Source organism: Paramisgurnus dabryanus, chromosome 10 (genome assembly GCF_030506205.2).
Source record: "Paramisgurnus dabryanus chromosome 10, PD_genome_1.1, whole genome shotgun sequence".
NCBI classification, from domain to species: Eukaryota; Metazoa; Chordata; class Actinopteri; order Cypriniformes; family Cobitidae; genus Paramisgurnus; species Paramisgurnus dabryanus.
Window position 1 is genome coordinate 13,880,624 of NC_133346.1, and position 22,976 is coordinate 13,903,599.

The following is a 22,976-nucleotide window of genomic DNA, read 5'->3' on the forward strand; positions in this document are numbered from 1 at the left end:
AAGCTAAAAAAACGAATAGATTGTGAATGTACTGTAAAAGTAGCATTGGATAAAAGCGCCTGCCAAATACATAAATGGTATTGACATTTTTCGTGAAAATAAGCACAAAAATTTTAAAATATTAACTTTACATTTGTTTACATTTAAGCATTTGGCAGACGCTTTTACAGTGGCAGCCGGTGACTTCTTTTTTCGAGGGCGCTCGATGCGAAGTTCATCACATCATGTATGTAGCCCATCATGTGTGTGGTTCGTAATTTCAAAATATGTGTTCTGCGCGTCGAGTGATCCTATGTGCATCACATGTATTGTCAAAATAAGTGCCTGCTGCAGACGCGTCTAAAGGGTTTATGATAAAAGAGACGCTCACATAATCTCATGCATAATCAGAGTTTCCTGTTAAGGGAGTGTCTTGCGTGTATTTTGTGAACGTGAGCGTCTCTTTTATCATAAACGGTTTTAACGCGTGTGCAGCAGGCACTTTTTTTTACAAAACACGTGATGCACATGGTTCACATGACGCAACAAACACATATTTTGAAAACACAAGCAACACACAACACTACGAACACATTTTTTGAAATTGCGCCCCTCGGATGAGCAGTCACGAGCCGCCACTTCGCTTTTGTCCAAAGCATCTTACAGTGCATTCTGCCTATACGTTTATTTTATCCATATGTGACCCAGTCTGTGTTTATTAAGTCTCTTGTCTCTTTTGTAGTTGCCATGAAAGCAATGAACAAAGTTGCCAGTCACATCAATGAGATGCAGAAGATTCACGAGGAGTATGGGGCTGTTTTTGACCAACTCATCAATGAACAGAGCTCGGACAAAAAAGAGGTACAGTAAAAAGTCACTGTTTTCATGTGGATACAGTTCTTTTTCTTCAACTATAGTGCGTCATTATTTGGCTCCTATCAAATTGTGTGTTCTCGCAGGTCGCCGATCTGTCAATGGGGGACCTCCTACTGCACGACACGGTGGTCTGGATAAACCCACCGTCTGCTCTGATGAAAGGGAAGAGAGACCCGGAGCTGGCTGCATTCAGTAAGTGCCCGTGAAGCGTACCTAAAAATAGAGTCCTGTTCTCTTATTCATTACTGTGTTCCCTACAGTAATGGTTTCCTACATCAGAGATGCCAGCTGTGTCTTTGGGCACAATGGGATTAGAGGAAGCATGGCTCTTAAGGCATTAAACTTGCATCCATCAGCATTCAAAGACATTTTAAGGATTCTTGTAAATGTTATAAAAATGGGTCAGTGATGCAGTTTACCGCCTGGTCACGTTTGAAAAGAGCCCCTGAGCTTTTGTGTTTTCAGAGTTGCATGCTGATCTGGGATGGTTTTGTGAGTCTTGTATACATTTTTTATTTCATTTTCTCATCTCTCTGCAGTTTTCAGAACGGCGGTGGTTTTTGTGTATAAGGACTGCTCCAAGCACAAGAAAAAAATGGTAAGTGCTTTTTGCTTTCTTCATTATTCAGTAAGAGAAAAATGACAGACATGTAGTCATGCAGAGTAAGGTTAAGTGCACACAGACTAAGAGATGCAGGATTTTTATTGAAGTGCACACTATCAAGTGTTAAAAGGGGCTGACCTTCTATTAGGACGCGTTTTGGTTGTCTCAGACGATGACGTGTTTGTCCTTTCGCAGCTACTGTAGCTCCTCTATGCATTTTGAAAGGGAGGGGTGAGCTGTGGACTGAGCTGTTGGTTGCCATTCACAATCTAACCGCTAGATGTCCCACATTGCACCTTTTTAAGCTTTTTACTGGTCGCTTTATGTAATTTGTGATCCCTGCTGTGATGGTTTATTTTATCGTGTTTATTGTTTTATAGGGTGGATCTCACAGAGCATCAGTCCTGGATGAGAGAGATCCGTTCCGCTTCAGACACATGATCTCTACCGACGCTCTCCAAGTTCGCAACCTCCCAAGTGAGTGATTTATTTAGTTAATTCAGAGAAGGTGTGCAACATCACATTCATACAAACAGAGCTTTGCAACTTTTACATTGATCGAGATAGACTTTATATTTGCTATATAGACGGTTTCAGCAGTTACAACATAAACATACGTAACTTCCGATAATCTTATGCAAAGAATCAACAACAACAGAGCCCTTTTAAAGAATTTATTTCTGTAAACAAGCAAAATAAACAAGAAGTAAATAACCTTAGTTCATATATCATAGCTGAAGCGTATAACAAACTTAATGGGAGAATGGGCTTGCAGGGTGGGATCTGAGGATGATGCATGTACGCACACTTGCAGGTGATCTGTGATTTATAAAGGGAATATTGCTTTGTTTTATAAGTCTTGATATTTTTTGCCACATGCCATTTTTGGCTTTTGTGCGTACGTAGACTTTTAGTAAGAATCCTGTTTTATGTTAAGTTCAAATGTGTAACCGTCCAATAAGTCCTTATCATACTTTCTACAGAGTTAACTAAAGTTTGTTTACAAAAATATTTTGGCTGGGATTCCGTTGATGATGGGGTCTGCACTGGGTTCATAGCGCTGGGGGCCGTGCTTTTAAAGGACATTAGCTCTGTTTTGATCCTGTGGGATTTGCTACAGATGTTTCTGTTGGGTTTCCAATTATCATATCTCCAAATACAGTAGATGGTTAACCTGATGTTTCTTGAATTTCAGATTCAGAAGGATCTGCAATGTGTGAAATTGTTCACGTGAGGTCAGAATCTGAAGGAAGACCAGAGAGGACTTTCCATATCTGCTGCAGGTGAGCTGAACTCCAAAGCTTAAACCATCAGGGCTCATAAATGAAAGGGTTACTTTTAATTCCGAAAATGTATTAATCAAAAAGGAGTGAACGTGTTGATTATTGATCTCTCTGGCTCTCTTCCTTCAACTATATTAGGCAGTGGCGGCCGGGATTTCTCTCCTGAGGGACGCGAATTTAACATTTGTTTTCGGAGTCATGCGTCATGTCAAAATATATGCTGCAGATGCATTGAAAAGGTTTCATGTTCACAAAATACTTGCAAGACACTAAACTCTGATTACACATTAGATTAAGCGAGTTTCTGGCAAATGTAAGCGTCTCTTTTATCATAAACCCCTTGGAAGCATCTGCAGTAGGCACGTATTTTGACATGACACGTGATGCACATAGGTTCAAATGATGCACATATCATGTTTTGACGAACTTTGCATCATGCGCCCTTGAAAAAGTCACTGGCTGCCACTGATATTAGGACTTATCATCTTCATATGATGCTTTATTCCAACTGCCTTTTTATGTTATATAACAAAATAAGTCATAAACTATATAATAATTTCAAAGATCAGTAAAAAAAATTGTGCTTTTTCAGCTCTCCAGAGAGTAAGAAAGACTTCCTGAAGACCGTTCATTCCATTTTGAGAGAGAAACAACGCAGAGAGTTAATGAAGACTGATAGTTTACCTCCAAATCAGCAATATATTCCCTTCGGAGGAAAGCGGCTTTGTGCGCTAAAAGGCTCACGACCCATCATGAACCGAGCGGGTAGGTTAAGATCCCTGACGCAGATTAAACATTGATTATTTTCCTTCACAGCACTTTCCTTTCTCATGTCCTCTGTCCCTACAAGACCACCTCCCTTAAAGGGGTAGTTCACCCAAAAATGAAAATAGTGTCATTAATGACCCTCATGTCGTTCCAAACTCAGAAGAGCCCTGTTCATTTTCGGAACACAGTTTAAGATGTTTTATATTTAGTCGGAGAGCTTGCTGACCCTCCATTAAAAATCTATGTACGGTAAACTGTCCATGTACAGAAAGGTAATAAAAACATCATCAAAGTAGTCCATGTGACATCAGTGGGTCAGTTAGAATGTGTTGAAGCATCGAAAATACATTTTCGGTCCAAAAAGAACAAAAATTACGACTTTATTCAGCATTGTCTTCTCTTCCGGTTCTGTTGTGAACTGTGTGCACAAGACTAAAGTCACATGACTGCAGCGGATGATGTACGACGCGGCTGACGTGTTATCTGGTGCGCCCCAGCGTGTTTTTTTTGTGCGCCCGAGCTTCGTTTACAGTCTGAGGGAGATGCACGCTGTAAGTTTGAAAAAAATACTTTGCAGACATGTCTGAGGATCACACGTCATCCGCGTCACTGAAGTCACGTGACTTTAGTCTCGCGCATGCGCTTCACAACAGAACTAGAAGAGAAGACAATGCTGAATAAAGTCGTAATTATTGTTATTTTCGGACCCAAAATGTATTTTGGATGCTTCAACACATTCTAACTTACCCACTGATGTCACATGGACTACTTTGATGATGTTTTTATTACCTGTCTGAACATGGACAGTATACCGTTCGTAGATTTTCAACGAAGGGTCAACAAGCTCTCGGACTAAATCTAAAACATCTTAAACTGTGTTCGGAAGATAAACAGAGGACTTCCGAGTTTGGAACGACATGAGGGTGAGTCATTATTGACATTATTTTCATTTTTGGGTGAACTATCCTTTTAAGACCACAATTTTCTCCACTGGCTTTAGGGTGAATGATTATGTAATGTACTGTATTTAAATCAACCGTTTTTTCTTTCACATACTTAACCCTTTTCTACCTCTCCACAGTTTCGGACCCACCTCGAACCCTCGGCCGCCGTAAGTTGATTCGAAACCGTTTCACCATCGACACGGATGTGATTTTCAACGACGGCTCATCCCAAGACCTATCGCCCGTCACCCCAACAGACTCTCCACCGTCAAAGCTGTCCTCTTTGCTCCAGAAACCCCAGCATCCGATCGGAGACACTGACCGCTGGGTGGAGGATCAGTTCGACCTGCAGATCTACGAAAACCAGGACGACGTGAAGGAGACGGACATCCTCAGCGACGACGACGAATACTGCAAATCTGTCCGGGGCCCTTCATCCGAACCGAGCCTTGAGGAGTCTTTGGAGGCCCTTAGTGTGGAGGGAGACGTAGAAAAACCGGATGAAATCCTGGAGGACAAGCCGTCTCCAATGTCTCACGCCCCTCTGAAGCTGACCCTTCTAAAAAAGCAGTGCGCGGTGGAGAGCGTCGCCTCCGAGAGGGATTGTGAGGTCATTTGGGTTCGCAGAGACGATTTCGGCAATGGCTGCAACAGTGACATCTTCTGAGCGTAATGGAAAATGACACTTTGACTCTTGCAGCAATAGATGCGAGAATGGAGCAGATACCTACTGAGTCCAAGCCTTTATGGACGCAATGCACTGACAATCCTGCTGAAATCCAGAACTCAACTTCTATATTATTGCAGTCCAGACATCACAAGAACATCCGCTTGTACAGCCGATGTATTTGTAGAGGCTTTGTGCTGATATGGTGCCTGACTTGCACGTGCGGACAACAGGCAGCTACACTTTTTTTTGTTGATATCATGTGCTTCATATCTCCTCCGCCCTCTTATTATTCAGGAAAATTGTGACTTAACACTTGATATAATCTTGCTATTGCACTGGTACGGCGACACGCAGGTGCTTTTTAGTGTCACGTTCCCTGGAAAGTCACAGTAGTTGTTTAATGCCACCCCCTGTTACAAGCACAAAAGTCGCTTGCTTGCTGTCTTTATTCCCTTTTGATCGGTCACAAATGGGAATTCAGTATTAAAAATTGCTGTGCATAAACACTGATGTTTTTTTACTTGAATTTTAAAGAACTGCAATAATGTTATTTCCTAAAGGTTGGGAACTTGAACTATATAATCCTTGCAAAATCATGTTAAGTAAGCCATTACAAATCAAACACCCATATACAGTAAAGTGCAACAGTCACTCACTATTGGATTACTGTATGTAGCAGACTTGGTAAGAAAATGACATTTTTTTAGGATTTTGAATCTTTGATGTTTTGTACATTTGGTAAAGAATAACGATGGCCATGGTGAAGCCATGACGGTATATATTTTAAACTTAAGAGATGCCCTTTCACTTGTGAAATACAATCATTTGTACTTTAGCCATGAAACCCTTTTCACTGTTTGTACAATTTGACTGCTTTTCTTTCACCCTTTGCCTTTTTTAAACCGTGTATGTTCATACTGTGGAAATACTTATTAACCTAAAATAAATTTTCCTAATTTATATTTGCAGTTTTATCCAAATAACTTTGTGCAGTCTGTTTTTTTTTGTCAACACATTGGGTTTGTTTTACTACGCAGAAGTGTTTACAGCAGGTACTGTAATGCTGAGGTCATGACATCGAACCCATACAAATGTACATCTTGTAATGCACGGTGTATTGCTTGAGATTAAATGCATAAATGTAAATGTACTTTCCTTTCACCTATGACCAGAAGGTGGCGGTGTTGGACCATTTTGTGTGACAGCACAATTTTCCTTATGAAAATGCATTGGCCAACTTTATTTTTATAAATGAAACATGTCTCCTTGCATTTTTTAATTTGCAGAAGTGATACAGATGATACACAAACTGTTGCCAGTGTTTCTTCATCTTTCCTTTGGGTTATTTACTGTTCAAGCTCAGGCGACTTTTATAGCTCTGAGATCCTATTAATTTGTTTCTTCTCTTGGTACATTAATACATCAAAAACAGTTTGAATCAATATCTGTTCTAATCCTCGTTAAACGCGTTTCGTTTTACTTCATTTTCTGAAGTCTTCAGGAGAGATTTGTGAAATCATTCAAGCGCAGTAGAAAGAAATAGGTTTGTCTCATCTGATTGTAAATTTATAATATGGAGAGCAAATGAATGTATACATATAATCCTTTTAGATTCATGGAACAGGGCTTCAGTTTAGTTCAGGAGTGGGGAACCCTGGGTCCCGGAGGGCCACTGTCCTGCAGAGTTTAGTTCCAACCCTAATCAAACACACCTGAAAAATCTAATTAAAGTCTTCAGGACTACTTCGAAATTAATTTCAGGTGTGTTTGATTAGGGTTGGAACTAAACTACGCAGGACAGTGGCCATCAAGGACCAGGGTTCCCCACCCCTGGTTTAGTTCATACACTCACCTAAAGGATTATTAGGAACACCTGTTCAATTTCTCATTAATGCAATTATCTAATCAACCAATCACATGGCAGTTGCTTCAATGAATTTAGAGGTGTGGTCTTGGCCCTGAACTCCAAACTGAATGTCAGAATGGGAAAGAAAGATGATTTAAGCCATTTTGAGCGTTGCATAGTTATTGGTGCCAGATGGGCCGGTCTGAGTATTTCACAATCTGCTCAGTTACTGGGATTTTCATGCACAACCATTTCTAGGGTTTACAAATAATGGTGTGAAAAGGGAAAAACATCCAGTCCTGTGGGCGAAAATGCCTTGTTGATGCTAGAGGTCAGAGGAGAATGGGCCAACTGATTCAAGCTGATAGAAGAGCAACTTTGACTGAAATAACCACACATTACAATTGTGGTATGCAACAAAGCATTTGTGAAGCCACAACACGCACAACCTTGAGCTCACCAAAATTGGACAGTTAAAGACTGGAAAAATGTTGCCTGGTCAGATAAGTCTCAATTTCTGTTAAGACATTCAGATGGTACAGAATTTGCGTAAACAGAATTTAGAACATGGATCCATCATGCTTTATTACCACTGTGCAGGCTGGTGGTGGTGTAATGGTGTGGGGGATTTTTTCTTGGCACACTTTAGGCCCCTTAGTGCCAATTGGGCATCGTTTAAATGCCACGGCCTACCTGAGCATTGTTTCTGACCATGTCCATCCCTTTATGACCAAAGTGTCATAAAGGCAAAATGTCAAAAAAGCAGTTGGATGTGTGATCTTGCTGTTTCTTTTATGGACAATTTCAGTGTAGGAAGTACAGTGAAATTCCTTATATGGACACTTTAGGGTCGCATAAGTCACATGGGGTAAGTAAAACTGCATCAAATGTCTGTGTTTTGTTTGCAATCGACACGTAAGTGCATGTAAACGTCACAAACTTATAGTGAATTATAGGTTATCCAGAGATGGTGGAATAATTTTTTGGGTGTGTTTCTTGCACGCGACTCGCTCTGCCCGCAGTAAACGTCCAGCATCTGTTGTACAGCTAATCTAAAGGTACTCAAGATTAACATGAGATTAGCAGAAATCGCGTGTGTTATGTAAGCTTTAAATATGTATACGAATGATCAGTCTCTACTTAATATGTACAATTCTACAATAAATTCAAAACCAACAACTATAATACCCATAAAAGAAATATAAATAGAGTGCAATTTGCCATATAACGATAATAATAAAAAGAGACATTCAATCACAAAGTTATTCATATACATTTTGTCCTGTATAACATATATTTTGAAAAAATGATTTCCATGACTCTTCCTAGACATTTTCGTCCAGCTTTCATTCAATTTGGTGTCTTGGAGACATGCTGCTTACTGTCAGGAATGAAGGTAAGAGGATTTAAAAGCTATTTTCATAAGCTGATCTATTGAATATGACACGTTCATGCTTTTTCATTCCTGCTCAAGATTACAAAGTTTTACCATTTTCAGCAGGTCAGAATTTCCAGTCATGCAATTGTCTTACGCATTCAGTTGTAAGGTGGTTTCCAACTATTTCATGCCTTGTGGCTTAACATAATTTACCTCATGTCCCATCTCTTTTCTTCCTGAAATAACATTGCTATAAAATAATAACATTTGGGAAATAGGATTGGGGTAAATAAAATTATCGACCATTCATTGCATTGATTTTAGGAATGTGAAAGGTAGAGGTGGATCATAAGGTCAGGGCTATTATTGTTTCATACTGTAAAAATGTTGCACTAAAGCCAATAATGAATGATAAAGAGAACATCTACTTGAGTAAATAACTATGCATTATTTATGGATGATGCAGTGCACCTGATTTGATTTTAATATTAATATCCGTTATGAATTGTGCATGGTTTGATATATTAGGTTTATGTTATATTTTTTTTACATTTTTAATGCAAAGCATAAAATGCTATTTGCATTTATTTCGCCTACAGCTGCCTGCTGAATAGTCAATAGTAATGAATAATAAATCATAAATCAGTCAATGGATGCACTTGAATGAGGACGTGATTGTGCATTATGTCATAAGCTCTGAGAATTGAAACAAACATTACTAATATCATATACTTCTCCTCTACCAGATGCAGTTAACTGCTGGTATTAACTTGGCATTACTTCATCATGAGATCTGAAATGATTATTAAACCATAAGAAATCATGGTTTAGGTTCTAAACAATAAAGATGACCGATCCAGATGACTCTCTTTATGCACACATACAGTATGATGTGTAGAATAGGAATAGGAAGGGCTATAGACTAAATGTTATTTTACCCAAAATGCCAGTTCATTAACATGCAAAGCCTATTCAGATCCAGCCCTGTGGTCGGTGTATTACTTTCTAACCCTCTCTTTGGTTCTGCCAGTTGCATGGATCAGTTCACTTGCGGCCATTCAGTGCATCCATTCTGACAGTGCCAGACATTTCCTGATTAGAGCAGTGTGTTTTTTCACCTGTTTGGTTCACTTACTAACCTTATCCCTGTGTCCTGGATGGCACTCGGCATCATGCATGCCGATCGTGATCTGAGCTCAATTTCACACGAGGGAGGCTCTGTTTGTGGGCTGGCTGGCCTTATGTTTGCTATGCATGGCTGGGTTGTTGCAGTGCTGGTCTGGTCTCATCCAGAGGGCAGAAGAGGAAACAGCATCACAAGACCCCCGCCAGCCACAGTAACTTCAGTTTGGATATACTGCCAAGACTCAGACACAGGCATAAATGCATGCATTACGAAATAGGACAGAACATCACGTATTGGTTGATTGTAGAAACTGTATTTTTTAGCTCATTGATATGCAGAAAGAACATGTATCACTTTAATTCTCATCATACTGTGCAGCCTGGTGTGTCTAATATAGGCAAATAAAAAAAGTGTACTGGCTGGTACCATTGCTGTTATGGGATTTGTCCAACAGGTGTCGATATCTTCCACAGTTTGTCAAAAAACAGACCGTATCATTCACTTTTTGGAAGTTAGTTCAGACGGTTCGTATAAATGAACCGGTCAAAAAACTATTTATAAACGAGTCGTCATTCAAAAGTTTCCAGCAGTAGCCTACCCATACGTTTAATTTTTGTAGTAATGCTCTCAATCCCTTTTTTACTGTTAGGTTATATTACTGTGTATCCATATAAAATAAAATGGTTAAACACTATGGCAAACAAAAAGTTAATAAGTAAGTAAATAATAACGCAGTATTGTAAAATAAGGTCCTAAATCGTCTAGTATTAAACTTTATAGCAATCATAAAAATAAAAAAAATACATATTCTTTAATTTTCTGCTAAACATAATGTAAAATGATTTAGAAACGAATCGGTTCGACCGAGTCTTGATTCAAGTGAACGATTCGTTCGCAAATTCAATGTGAATATCCTTGCAAACGTACACTTTGAAACGGAATACACAACTTTCTAAGTTAAAATAACAACATTTACATAACTTTACCACATCTTATATAAGTCTAGGTATTGTTTTTCATACAGTAATTTAATATCTGGATATATCTCGACAGAAATATAACGTTACTGCGGTCAATTCTGTTTAAATAATTCTGACTAGTAGTGCACCTCAACAAAGTAACAAACATGCAAAGTATGTGAGCACTGAAGAAACAAGGAGAAGAAAGCAGAGCAGATTTTGGTTTAATCCTCCGTCTGGTTGATGGGTATGTCAGTGGCACGCGCGTTCACCATCCTCGCGGCTCGCGCGCGGTGAACACCACAGACTTTGAAACGATGTGCAGACGACAACGACCAAAGTCTTACCTGGTGCTCCTTGAACACAGTTTTACATCGAGGATTTTTATCGAGAAATCCTTACAATAGTGCGCAATGGGAAATGAATGGAGACTGATGAGTGGCACGCGCCTCAATTCAGTGTTATGACAGGAAGTTTCTTGTTTTTTACCTGTTGTGATTACGGCGCCATGGAGAAGCGCAAACGACTGTTATTTTTCCTTTTATACTTGATGTCAAAGTTTTACCGTAGTGACCAGCAAGTCATAAGAATTGGTAAGTCATTATCTTTGTTTTTTTTTTTACTTTATTTCGCTTCCAAACTCATAAACTTTGATTCTTCAGGTTACAGTACTTGCATTTTTGTAAACAGGCACGTGTTCCATGATCCACTATTGTCCTATAAATGGGCATTTGTTATTAATCTAATTTTTCACTTAAGAATGCATCATGTGCATGTTATTGTATATCCTTATACCCTGCTGAAAAACAATACAAATATCTTTATGGACCATTACAAATCCTCTATGTGCTTTTCTTACATAAGTTAACTTAGCTCATCTTATTTGTAAACAATCTAATTTCTTATTAAACTCATCGTCACTTTGATTCGGCTTTGAGACATTTTCATTCACTCTCTTCATCTGTGTGTTATTGAAAGAAAGCTTGAGATAGGACAGTACAGTCTGGTGATTGCTACTGTCTGATTTTAGCATCACAGTAAATCCCCAAAGCAGTTTTAACAACCTACATTAATCCTCTTTCCTAAGACATGATTTGATGTTCCTCTCCAAAAGACAAGACTTCAGTTGCGACAGAAAGCCTGGCTTATTGCTTCTTTTGGATAGATTGCACAACATCTACATTTGGAAAACACTTACAGTATTTCATTTTTTCCCCAAATAAACACAATTATTGGTGCAGTAAACTTATTCATGCAATCCCTGATTCATATGGCTTCCTTTCTTCATTTGAACTCAAAAAACTAATTATATATTAAAAAATGTCATGCTCCAAAAATCACATACATCCATTATTAAAATAATCCAAATGACTCCAGTTGATCGATATGTGACTACTGAAGCTAAACAACATTTTTGTAAAAGAATAAGAAAACAATTACTATTTTACTTCAAATATGTTACTTCAGTGATCGACGTATGTGCTTTTAAAAGTGTTGCCATGTTTACCCCCATATGATGATATCATGATCGAATTTAGATATACAATTACAAATTTGTGTTTATCTGACGAAATGACATTAAATACTAGGGTTGCGCAATATATAGAAACAATATTTTTGGAAGAAAATGTGAAGTCAGAAAACAAAATGTTAATATAATGCTAACATGAGTAAAAAAAAACCCACCCCCATGCCTTTACGATGTTCTGATGAAGAGATATAGGTCTTGCTAAAGATTGCAAGGAAATAAATCGACATCCATCAATTATTATACTCCAAGTCACAAGTGAAACGAGGCCACCCCTGTGTTTCAATAATGTTCAGATGCAGGGATATAAGTTTTGCTAAACGAATGCTAGGGTACTCTCTTTGGTTGCTAGGGAATAAATTGGCATCCATTTATTATTATACTCCAAGCCACCAGTGAAACGAGCCCACCTCTGCATCTCTACGATGTTCTGATGCAGAGATATAGGTTTTGCTTAACTGATGCTAGGGTACTCTCTTTGATTGCTAGGGAGTGTTTTGGCAAAATATCGCTGGTGTGCACATGGCAGTATGAATATTGCAATAGTTTGCAATAACACATTATTTTTTAATACTCATTTAACGAAAGTGCGTTGCCATTTATTTTGGTCTGTGCTTGTTTATGGGTCTGGTTAGCGAATAAACTAATATGGAAAGGCATGAAAGTGAGTAAATTATACATTTTTATATTTTAATGAACGATTCCTTTAATCCAATTAAGAAATTGTGACATGACCTGATGCATGCTGTGCAACCAAAACAACCTGAGTGGAAACATTAATGGAGTGGAAAAGAGTGTTGCAGCTACAGTATGGGAAATGTTTGGTGGAGGTTGTTGCTTCTGAAAGAGACTGTAATTAAACTATTGAAGGGTTCAAGGGTTCATTCACATTTGTAGCCTCCCCTGGGAAGTCTACCTCCAGCAGTTTTAATGTAAAGTTTTTGTCTACAATTGTGAAATTTTGATTAATCACTGCAGACATCCAGGTATTTCTTGGTAATTCAAACGTTTTCTTGCAACTCTAGTTTGTGCCCTGGCTTGGATGTGTATGTGTATTGAGCTGAATGAAAGAGTGGTTTATCCCACAATGTAACCTCCTGACTGCCCCATCGATTGCACAGCTATTTTATCAATTCTTTTCCCTGCTTAGAACGCAGCATGTGTGGAGCCTCTTTATCGGAGACATTTGTCAAGCTTTATCAGATGTTGTAGGTTTACAGATGTCCTGTCCTCTTGGATACACAGTGATCCGTCTTAAAAATAGACATGCACTGGAGCAATGAATCATTTTATTAGATAAGCACGCAGGCTCGCACATACGCGTAAATCTGGACGTTTCATGTCTGCTATTAAAGAGGCCGGAGAGATGGTGGGCCACCATCCGTGCTGTGCTCTCATACAGGTGAATCCAATGCAGCACTTTGTGAGCTCTATCTAAAACTTACATCATTAAAGATGGAAAGTATTAGGTGACCCCAAAATGAAAATAATCTCATTTATTCACCCTCACGTCTTTCTTCTGCTGAAAACAAAAGTTGTCTTTATAAAAATATCCATTACTTAATCTAGATATATAAGGGTGATTCTCGCGAAATTAGACTTATGAGGTGTCATGAAACATTTTGATAAAGTAAATGCAAAGTAAGAGTATCAAAATAAGAAGCATACAGTTACAAACATATATTACTTTGCACATGATTTCAAATGACATCATACAAAACAATAGTTGTTTTTTCCACATTTAAGGGGAAAATTTTCATTACCGCAACGTGTCCAGGACTGGATTTGCGTTCTTTGACATGGAAATATTTATAATTAAAAAATAAAAAGCTTCAGTGCATGTTATACTATAAACATTTACAGTAAAGAAATGTAGAGACAATAATAAGGAATATAAATGTGCCCAAGAAAAATTTTCTCATCCTCCGCAACAATTTTCAATCATTGTTTAAGCCTTCAAGGAACTAAAATTGTTTTTAAAAAATTTGTTGAAAGGGACATAATTGACTGTGACACTCAAGATGGCTACCAGATAAGCGGTTCTTATTTTTTCTCTCCAGATAAAAGTTGAAATTTTGTTTGTCAAAGTACCTAGACAACTTTTTAGTTCTCATTACTGAAACATGAGTTTATAAATGCATATATTTAATGTAATATCATGTTGCGGTAATGATAATTTTTGATAATGATAATCTAAAAAAATGAAATAATTCTATAGGAAATATTTTTTAAATCCTCTAAAAATAATGGTTATAGTAAGTTCAGACCTTAAACTTATATGTGCAAAAAAATGGCTTCAAGGGCTTTAAAAAAAAAATCTGATGCTGGACACCTTCTAAATCTGAATTTCGTGAGAATCACCCATCCAAAATGTTGAAGCTCACATCTGACTTCCTTTCTTCAGTTGAACACAAATCAATAACAATTTAATATGAAAATGTCTTTGTGTTATCATATTATGTGCCAAAATGTTTAGATGTTACAGGTTCTTCATGGTACCATTCAGCCAAACATTTCTATTTTATGGCATTGTGGATTTCATCTACAATGCATCTGGATATGAAGTATAAGAAATTGGAATAATAAAGAACAAGATTTGCTTTATTTCTTGCTTTATTTATTGCTTTATCAATCGGAAATACAACAGGTGTTTTAATATTAGCAATTACTGATCGGATCAAAATAAAGACTTTTGTTAAAAACCAAATAAGCAAAACCTGTTTACCTCTCTACTGGAATATTAAATTGTAAATGTGTCCAACAGTGCCTGTTGATGCCATTTATTATATTGACACTTATTATTTGACAGCATGACAGTAATCTGGTTAGTGTTGAGCTTTGGTCCAAATGTAAAGAGAGAGGACAATCAACAGATATTTTCTGCCTTCTGCTTGAATTACTGTTATTTAAAAATCTTAAAATAATTTTTTAAGGAAATGTTGCAGCGTCGACTGTGAAGGAATATGCAGTGCTGCTGGTGGAAGTATTAAACAGGCCGTGAGAGGAAATTAATCCTTTTAGATTTGGATCCGCATGGCCTTAGATGTATGGTCAGGACTGTGAAATGCCTCTGCACTTTGACCGTCAGCAGAATTTCCACATCTCTCTATAGATACGGTGAATTAGGGAACATCCGAGCCTGGTTTCCAAGCCTCAGTGGATGTTTTTGAGCGAATATTTACTTCCGTCTTTATTCTATTATTTACATCATACTTTAATTGAGCCTGCAAAGAATTAATACAAAAAAGCAGTTAATACATTCAAGCATTAAAAATGATTTTCATAAGAATTCCTTATCTAAAATGACTTTTTACATTGCATCAATATGTGCATTCCTTAGGACTGAACCTTCGACCTTGGTGTTGCAACTAAGCACCATGCTGTACTATAGATGTAGAGTAATAAGAAACAGTAATAAGAAAATCAAAATGTTCGATTACAGCGGACGATAGAGTGCAGAAAACTTTCTTTGTGGTGAAGTGGGCATTAGTATGCATGCTGGCTTCTGATCCCCTTTGTTGTTTTCATGTGTTGTCAGAAGGGATGTGTTTGAACAAGAGTTCATGAATTTGAATGAGAAAGACATTTTTTTGGATGATGCATTTGGCCTGCATGTTTGCAGAAATCATTGTGATGTCTTTATAAATAGTGTGTGGAATTCATCATAGACGGGGACAGAAAGAAAAGATATCGTGTCTAAAACGAATGACCCTGTACTGTATTGCAGGTTTGTGCTTGTGTATCACCATGCACATAATAAAAGTTTCTAGAGTTGTGACTTTGGTGATTATTCATGACTCGTGTGTCTAGAAGACGTGTGTATTGATGTTGTGTCCTGAATGTTTATGATGGAAAAGGTTTCATAAGACAAAGCTATTTATGTGTAACTCTGTATGATTTATTGTACTTTGTCTCAGCCGGATTTGAAGAATTACAATGAGTGGATGCAAGATGAAGCTCATCATCGGCATTAAATATTTCTTTTAATCAACTGAGAGTGCATTCAGTTAATCATCAGCCATGTTATGCCCTCCACTAAATATTTGTTTTCATAAACTGTTGAAGTTGAATTCAGTTTATTCTGATGGTTTATTCTTGCTCGGATCATTGGGCTCGATTCGGTCGGTTGATAATGTTGTATTAAACCTGTCAGACATACCACACTGGATTCTGACATCGAAATGAGTATTTCCTGAAATAACAATGTTTTTTTTTACTCATTTTGTGGAATGCAGCAATAGGCGATGGTTCACGTACAGTGTGCATAACCAATTTTCGTCATTAGAGGAGTGCGCATGTACTGTACGTGCACTACCGGATTTTTGAAACCATGCATACTTCACAAGTTTACACTTATAAATAAGTCAGATAGATTAAATTGGTAAACATATTTGCCGTGCTGTCTGGGGAGAGGGTTATGAGCTTGGTAATTGGCCCAAACGCAGAGTATCCCCCTCCCTTGGTTTAATAAGTAACCTGGTAAGTGAGAGGAGACGGGGTGGTGGAGGGATTCTGAAGACTGTAGAGAATCCTTAGGTGAGTTTGACTGTGATTATATATGGGCTTGCCTTTGGGCAAGCCCTGGCTCCAAACTGACGTTTTTACAGCGACCATGGTTGGATATTTTTGGCTTTAATTCATTACAATGCAAGGAAGCGATGTCGCGTCATCCATTTTTTTACAGCCGTGTATGTAGACGAGGTGATGCATTGCGTTTTGTCTAGGGATGCACCGATACCACTTTTTTGAAATACGAGTATGAGTACGAGTACTTGCATTTCAGTACTTGCCGATACCGATACCGAGTACTTAATAAAAAACATGATTTAAATGTACAGGTAACAGCTTTAGTCATATAATTTAACAAAAAAACAAAGAACTAGTTTTCCAGTTTGTTGTAAACTCTGCCTCTTTGGACAACACAAGAGTCATTAACCCCTTACACGCCGCTGAAACATAGACATTTCTCAGACCGTGGTATCGATTCCAGGTATCGGGGGACTTTTAACGAGTACTTTAGAAAATGTGGTATCGAGGCCGATACCCGATACCAGTATCGGTATCGGTGCATCCCTAGTTTTGTCGCAATGCACATGTGTTGAGCGTCTGTGTACACGTACGAATTAAATAAACTATACTTTGCAGGGCTGTGCATTTGACTATGCGTTCGCGTACAGGTAAAAAACAGACTTTCTAATCAAACTCACAATAGACCTTTACATCACTAAACCTGATATGTGTTCAACCATCTGTGAGTTATATCAACACTAAAAGATGTTGTGTCATTTTCACTTCTGACATTTTCTGACCGAAGGTTCAATCATGAGGTTATTTATTATTTAAGGAAAAATTAGATACTTACAGACGAGCAATGTGGCTGAACTTGTCTTTGTAGAGCTTCAGTGGTTGAGACAATCTCCCCTTTTGAGATGTTCATTTTTGTCAAATGTTGAAAAGCTGAGAAATGTAGAAAGTGACTATAACTGCAAGCATGCTTTTCCAGGGTATATATGTCAGCTTTTAGGTAAAAAAAACTAGTCCTTTGTATTCTTTTCAAAGCTACCATTGTACGAATGAAAAGGCCAACTCTTTTATCATTCTGTTCCGGAGGAAAGTAAGAATAAATAAATGGGTGAGAATGAGAAAGGAAGACTCTGTGAGCTAAAAAGTGAAAAGATAAATCCAGGGGCACAGACTGGGAATGGCAACAATTACCCATAATTCAGCTAATTTTCTTCAATTTGAATTTAAAAACCGCTCAACCTCTGCACCCTTACTGTTCATGTGTACAGAATATTAATGCTAACAAAAACTAAAGCAAATATTTCTATCCAAAAAAACACAAGCATGTGGGAAGATATTTTCAGGATTCCCACGGGTCCTTGAAATCCTTGAAAGTTTGTGAATCTGGGCGAAAAAATTCAAGGCCCTGGGAAGTTTTTGAAATATACATACAAAGATACAGGTAATTGAATGTAGTGTAGGATAATATTATAGAAATTCTAGCCTTTTAAGCACACGTGCTAAACTGTTCTCTTTAAATGCTTATATCTTCTGTATGTGAATATTGATTCATATCAAAATGCTGTTTTGCATAATTGTTTTTGACACATGAAAACGTCTTGGGTTGCGTATGTAACTGTTGCTCCCTTAAAAGGGAATGAGAAGCTGTGTCTCCCTTGTGCCATACTTCCTGCGTCCCTGTAACGCCGTCTTTGGCAATATTTCAGATAACAATATACTTCATGGCTCCCGCGTCGCCCTGTCTTTGTTGTTAGGCCTCATCATTGGTTGAATTTGATATACACATTCAGATGCACTTACCCCTGTAGGCGTCCCCAAAGTGTCACCGCAGTGACGCAGCGCGAGTTCCCTCAAAAGGGAAATGTAACAATGTATCTTAAAAGGTAACACGATGTAACCTTGCTCCCACTTGAAATGTGTCCCCACATTTAGTCCTTGAATTTGAGGGTATTGGACCTGGAAAGTCCTTAAAAGGTCCTTGAATTTGAAGTTAAGTAAGGTGTGGGAACCCTGTATTTTGCAATACACTGCGTACCAAGTCTGATGAACTCTGACCTGTGAAATCGTATTACGTGAAGACGTGACCAGTAGAAAATCAGTACGTCATGGCGTGACCTTACTGAAAAGCAAAGATGGATAAATCGCTCCCTGTCCATATTCGCAGTTAAATCTGAAAAATATTTGCATACTTAAAGGCGCATGATCTCTGAAAGCCAATGTTGATATTTGAAATCACCTAAACAAACAAGCCCCTACCCCAATATAATCTGGACCTTCTTTTGATAGACCCGCCCCACACATACGCAACCCAGGCAATGATGTTGGTTAGGAGACACGCCCCTTAATGCTGATTGGCTACAATCCAATCCACATTTATTTATAAAGCACCTTAAAAACAACACTGTTGACCAAAGTGCTGAACACAGTCCATAAAATAAAGCAAAACATACAACAAAGGTGCACAATAAAAACAAATAAATAAATACAGCATTTAAAACACAACTAACAAAATCAACCCTCATACTGAGTTAAAAGCCAAAGAAAATAAATGAGTTTTAAGACGGGATTTAAAGACAGGAAGAGACTCAGTCAGTCTGATGTGCAAAGGCAGCTCATTCCAGAGTCTCGGAGCTGCCACGGCAAACGCAAGTGTGTTTCAAAAATCATGCACCCCTCCTTTAAAGTCTAGTGTGTCTCTGACAGTGTAAACGTTGCTTTAGAAGCCTGCAGTAGCCTGACATCTATAAACAAGCTACTAGACAGGGCTGGCGTCAAGGGGGGGCATTCGCGGGCAGTGCCCCCCAAACAGGTTGTTGTGCCCCCCTACAAAGTTTTTTTATTAATTTAATATATATCATGACTTGTAATGTAATCAAATGAGGAAAATATAGTTGATATATGTTTTCTTTAATTAAAAAAGACCAGTTTCTCTGATTGGATGTATTGCCGCGTCTCACCCGTCTTAGGTCTTTAGCATATTTGTGACTTGATACTAGCAACGTGTTTGTTCGCGGCATTTCATGGATCGTGTAAAATATGGATATTAGAACATTTAGAATGAACAAGCACCGCCTGCTCTGCTACTAGAGATGTTAAACCAAGAGACAAACAGTGTTAGAATGTAATAAAATGTTAACTAAGAGTGCATCCTAAACATTTCATTGTATACAAGTAATGGTATATTTTCCTGTCTTTTGCAATGTATTACTTTTATTGTGTGTTCCTGCTGGCAGTTTCGACTTGAATTGCCACTTTAGCATATTTGCAATGTAATTTCTTGTTATTCTTACATTGCATCACAATTGCGACAAGAGGTGGCCTTGTAGTCCCTAATTTGTGCCAGCCACTGGAGTCTGGGTTGACATGTTCCCCATTAAACTTTCGTGAACTGCATAAATGAAGCATCTCCTGAGACTGTACTCAGCTGTTGTGGTGCCAGTGCCACTTTTAAAGAGATCTTTCTCTGGATACTGTCTGTGAGGCTTCAGGTTAAACCAGATTTTTATATCTTTTGAAGAAACTCTTAAGTGCCTGACTGTGCCGTGTTTGTGGCTTGGTGTTCCTGTAGCACAACTCCTGTATATCCTCAATTTTTTTTTTAGACAAAGACAATTAGAGTCATATTAGACAATGTGCTGGTTTTATGGTGTAGGACATAGCGTACAAGACGTAGTGGAGATGAGTTGAGAGAGACAAGATGAACATTTGTGGGTCATTACTGGAAGCTTACTTTTAGTTTGTAAAGTTCTAAATATTGATATTTTTCTTACAAAATTGCATCGATTGCCCTCAGAAGACCTTTATTAACCAAGTCGTGTGGATTACTTCCATGAAGGATGGATAGACTTTTTAGGGCTGTAAATCAGAAGCACCATTTACTTCCATTATAAAGTTTGGAACATTTTCTACTTTAGTAAATCATGAGGTTATTTTCAATTTTGGCTGAACCATCCATTTAAATATGAGCTATAATAATCCATAATAAGCACCTCTTATCAAAAAATCCTTTAGTTGAGTCCATAAATTAAAGTTGTTCATTTGTGAAATAATGTTGCTTAATTTATGTGCCTCACCAGATGTTTATTGCAAGGGCAAAATGCATGTAATGACATAAACATCAACATTCATTAAAGCTCTGGTCTCAGAGGTGAATTGCAAATGCTTTGGGTCCCCAAGGTACCGTTTTCCAATGAATAGAAATAAAGCATTAAGCATGCTCAAGTAAGCATTATAGTGCTGTGAGAGAGACACAGATACCCAACAGGTGTCTACATGCCACTTCATATGCTTTCCTTTCGATTGGGTTACTAATTCTTGTTGACGACATGAAATATATGTTGCTCCAGTGTTAGGTTCAGGGTAATTGAGAGAAAAGTGAAGTTGAATTGATTTGGTGTTTTCAGTAGTGTTGTAGTTCTCGAGACCGGTCTCGATCTCAAGACCGGTCTCAAGACCACTTTTTAAAGGTCTTGGTCTCGTCTTGGAATCGACCGCATTTTTACTCGGTCTCGTCTCGGTCTCAGACAAAGAGGACTCTGAATTTTATTTCAAGACTGGTGAAGACCACAACTGATGGCACACTGCAAAAAATGATTTTCAAGAAAAAAAAATGGTAGTATTTTTGTCTTGTTTTCAGTAAAAATATAAAAAAATTCTTAAATTAAAATGCTTTTTCTTGATTAACAAAACCACCCAAGAAAATATGTCTAGTTTTTAGACCAAAAATATAAAATTGTGCATAAAACACATTTTTTTCTTGAATATATTGTTTAAGAAAAAGGTTCAAGATTTTTTTTCTTACCCCATTGGCAGATTTTTTTGCTTGTTTTATTCACAAAATCACTTAAATTTAATAAAACTAGACTTATTTTCTTGGGTAGTTTTGCTCATCAAGAAAAAGCATCTTAATTTAAGAATTTTTAGATATTTTTACTGAAAACAAGACAAAAATACTAAGAACATTTTTTCTTGAAAATCATTTTTTGCAGTGCACATCACAGCTTTATTTTTTATCATAAATTTTATGCAGTTTATTCAGGTTTGGCATATGATGTTGGCATTGTTTAAGCATTGTTTACGTTTCTCCCAATGACAAATTTTCTAATTGTATTACTAAAAACACCTGCATTGTGTTAAGTGGATGGCAAGCCATGGAAAGACAGTTCAGAATAAATTGTTAAGTTGATTTCAGCTCTTTAGTGTTTGTTCACTTTTATTTGCTTATAGACAAAGATAAATTCCCACATATCTGCAATGCCTTTGATTATTTTATCAACTTCTCTGATGGCACACACACACAAACGCACGCACGCGCACGCACACACACACACACACAGACAAGAAGTGCCTAATCATATGCATATTCCACATTTGATCATAAGTGTTTTAATGCAGTGATTTGCAATGGTCTTGGTCTTGACTTGGTCTCGGCCTGTCTTGGTCTTGGTCTTGACTCGGTCTCGACCCTTTAAAGTCTTGGTCTTGTCTCGGTCTCGGCCTGTCTTGGTCTTGGTCATGACTTGGTCTCGGTTTAGGTGGGTCTTGACTACAACACTAGTTTCCAGAATAACAATGGGTGATAAGCATTAATAGACCTTTCAGTATTAGCCATGTTATCAACTTTGTGCACACGTCTTGTCTAAAAAAGCTTGAGGGTTGGTTCTCATCTCTAACCCTCCATGGGAGCCAACCTGGCCATCTCGCTTTGTATGAAAGCAGTGGGTTTTTCACAGGCTAAATCTCCCTGTGTGGCGTGTTCAGTTCTTTGTCTCCTCGAGGGAATATCTGAACATCAAGTGTGTTGCCCACAGCAGGACTTTTTGGCTTTTTTCTTGAAGTTTTTCCCTTAATTCATCCAAAACAAGCTCTGAAACCTGGTTTCACTAAACCTTGCACAGGCGCACAGAGCCTAATTTTTTTCTGAACATTAACATTTCCATTTAATCATTCTTATCTACATTCACTATTTTCATTAAAGAGACAATCTGTCACATTCAATGTTGAAGGTTGGCTGCTTATTGGTGAATCAATGGACCATTATATCCTGCTGAGACTAGCTTGCTGGCGCTCTTTGATTAGAGCTCAATCTCAGGTGGATGTCTTCCAGACGGATCTTCACCATTCTTGATTGTATTTGTCTGTTTTGTTGCCCCCAGTACTGTGGCGTTACAACTAATACGTTTGATACCAGATGCTCATGCATAATTCTCAAGATAAATGCACACTTAGTCCAGACATTTATGCAAGGTTGAGATTTACACACCCCACTGTGTAAAAATCATACTGAGAGAGAGCCTGAAGATCCTTTGATGATTTAACTGTGACCCGTCTATTTTTGATCTTGGTTATAGTCTGATATGCATGCGATGTTATCTGCCGGCCACTAAATCCAGATTAACCTCTCATCATTGCGACAACAAGCTTCACTGCAAGGGGCCGATTTAAAAATGGCATGTTAAAGGTCGAACACAGCATCAGCCAATTAGCCCAAT

The 22,976-nt window shown here is 38.0% G+C and overlaps 2 protein-coding genes across 6 annotated transcripts in view; both read left to right on the plus strand.

The window, feature by feature from the left end:
- Nucleotides 1-6,107, plus strand: part of tiam1a (TIAM Rac1 associated GEF 1a) — a 62,492-nt gene extending 56,385 nt beyond the window's left edge. For all 3 annotated transcript variants that reach the window (XM_065290730.1, XM_073816035.1, XM_065290731.2), the window contains 7 exons: nt 722-840; nt 939-1,047; nt 1,395-1,453; nt 1,840-1,936; nt 2,655-2,742; nt 3,335-3,507; nt 4,592-6,107. In XM_065290730.1, the coding sequence (XP_065146802.1) occupies nt 722-840; nt 939-1,047; nt 1,395-1,453; nt 1,840-1,936; nt 2,655-2,742; nt 3,335-3,507; nt 4,592-5,121 (1,175 nt within the window). In that variant the 3' untranslated portion in view covers nt 5,122-6,107. The remainder of the gene's footprint in view (nt 1-721; nt 841-938; nt 1,048-1,394; nt 1,454-1,839; nt 1,937-2,654; nt 2,743-3,334; nt 3,508-4,591) is intronic.
- A 4,512-nt stretch (nt 6,108-10,619) lies between these two features.
- The window catches only part of grik1a (glutamate receptor, ionotropic, kainate 1a), a 53,274-nt gene continuing 40,917 nt past the window's right edge, over nt 10,620-22,976 (plus strand). For all 3 annotated transcript variants that reach the window (XM_065290725.1, XM_065290729.1, XM_073816036.1), the window contains exon 1: nt 10,620-11,026. In XM_065290725.1, the coding sequence (XP_065146797.1) occupies nt 10,858-11,026 (169 nt within the window). In that variant the 5' untranslated portion in view covers nt 10,620-10,857. The remainder of the gene's footprint in view (nt 11,027-22,976) is intronic.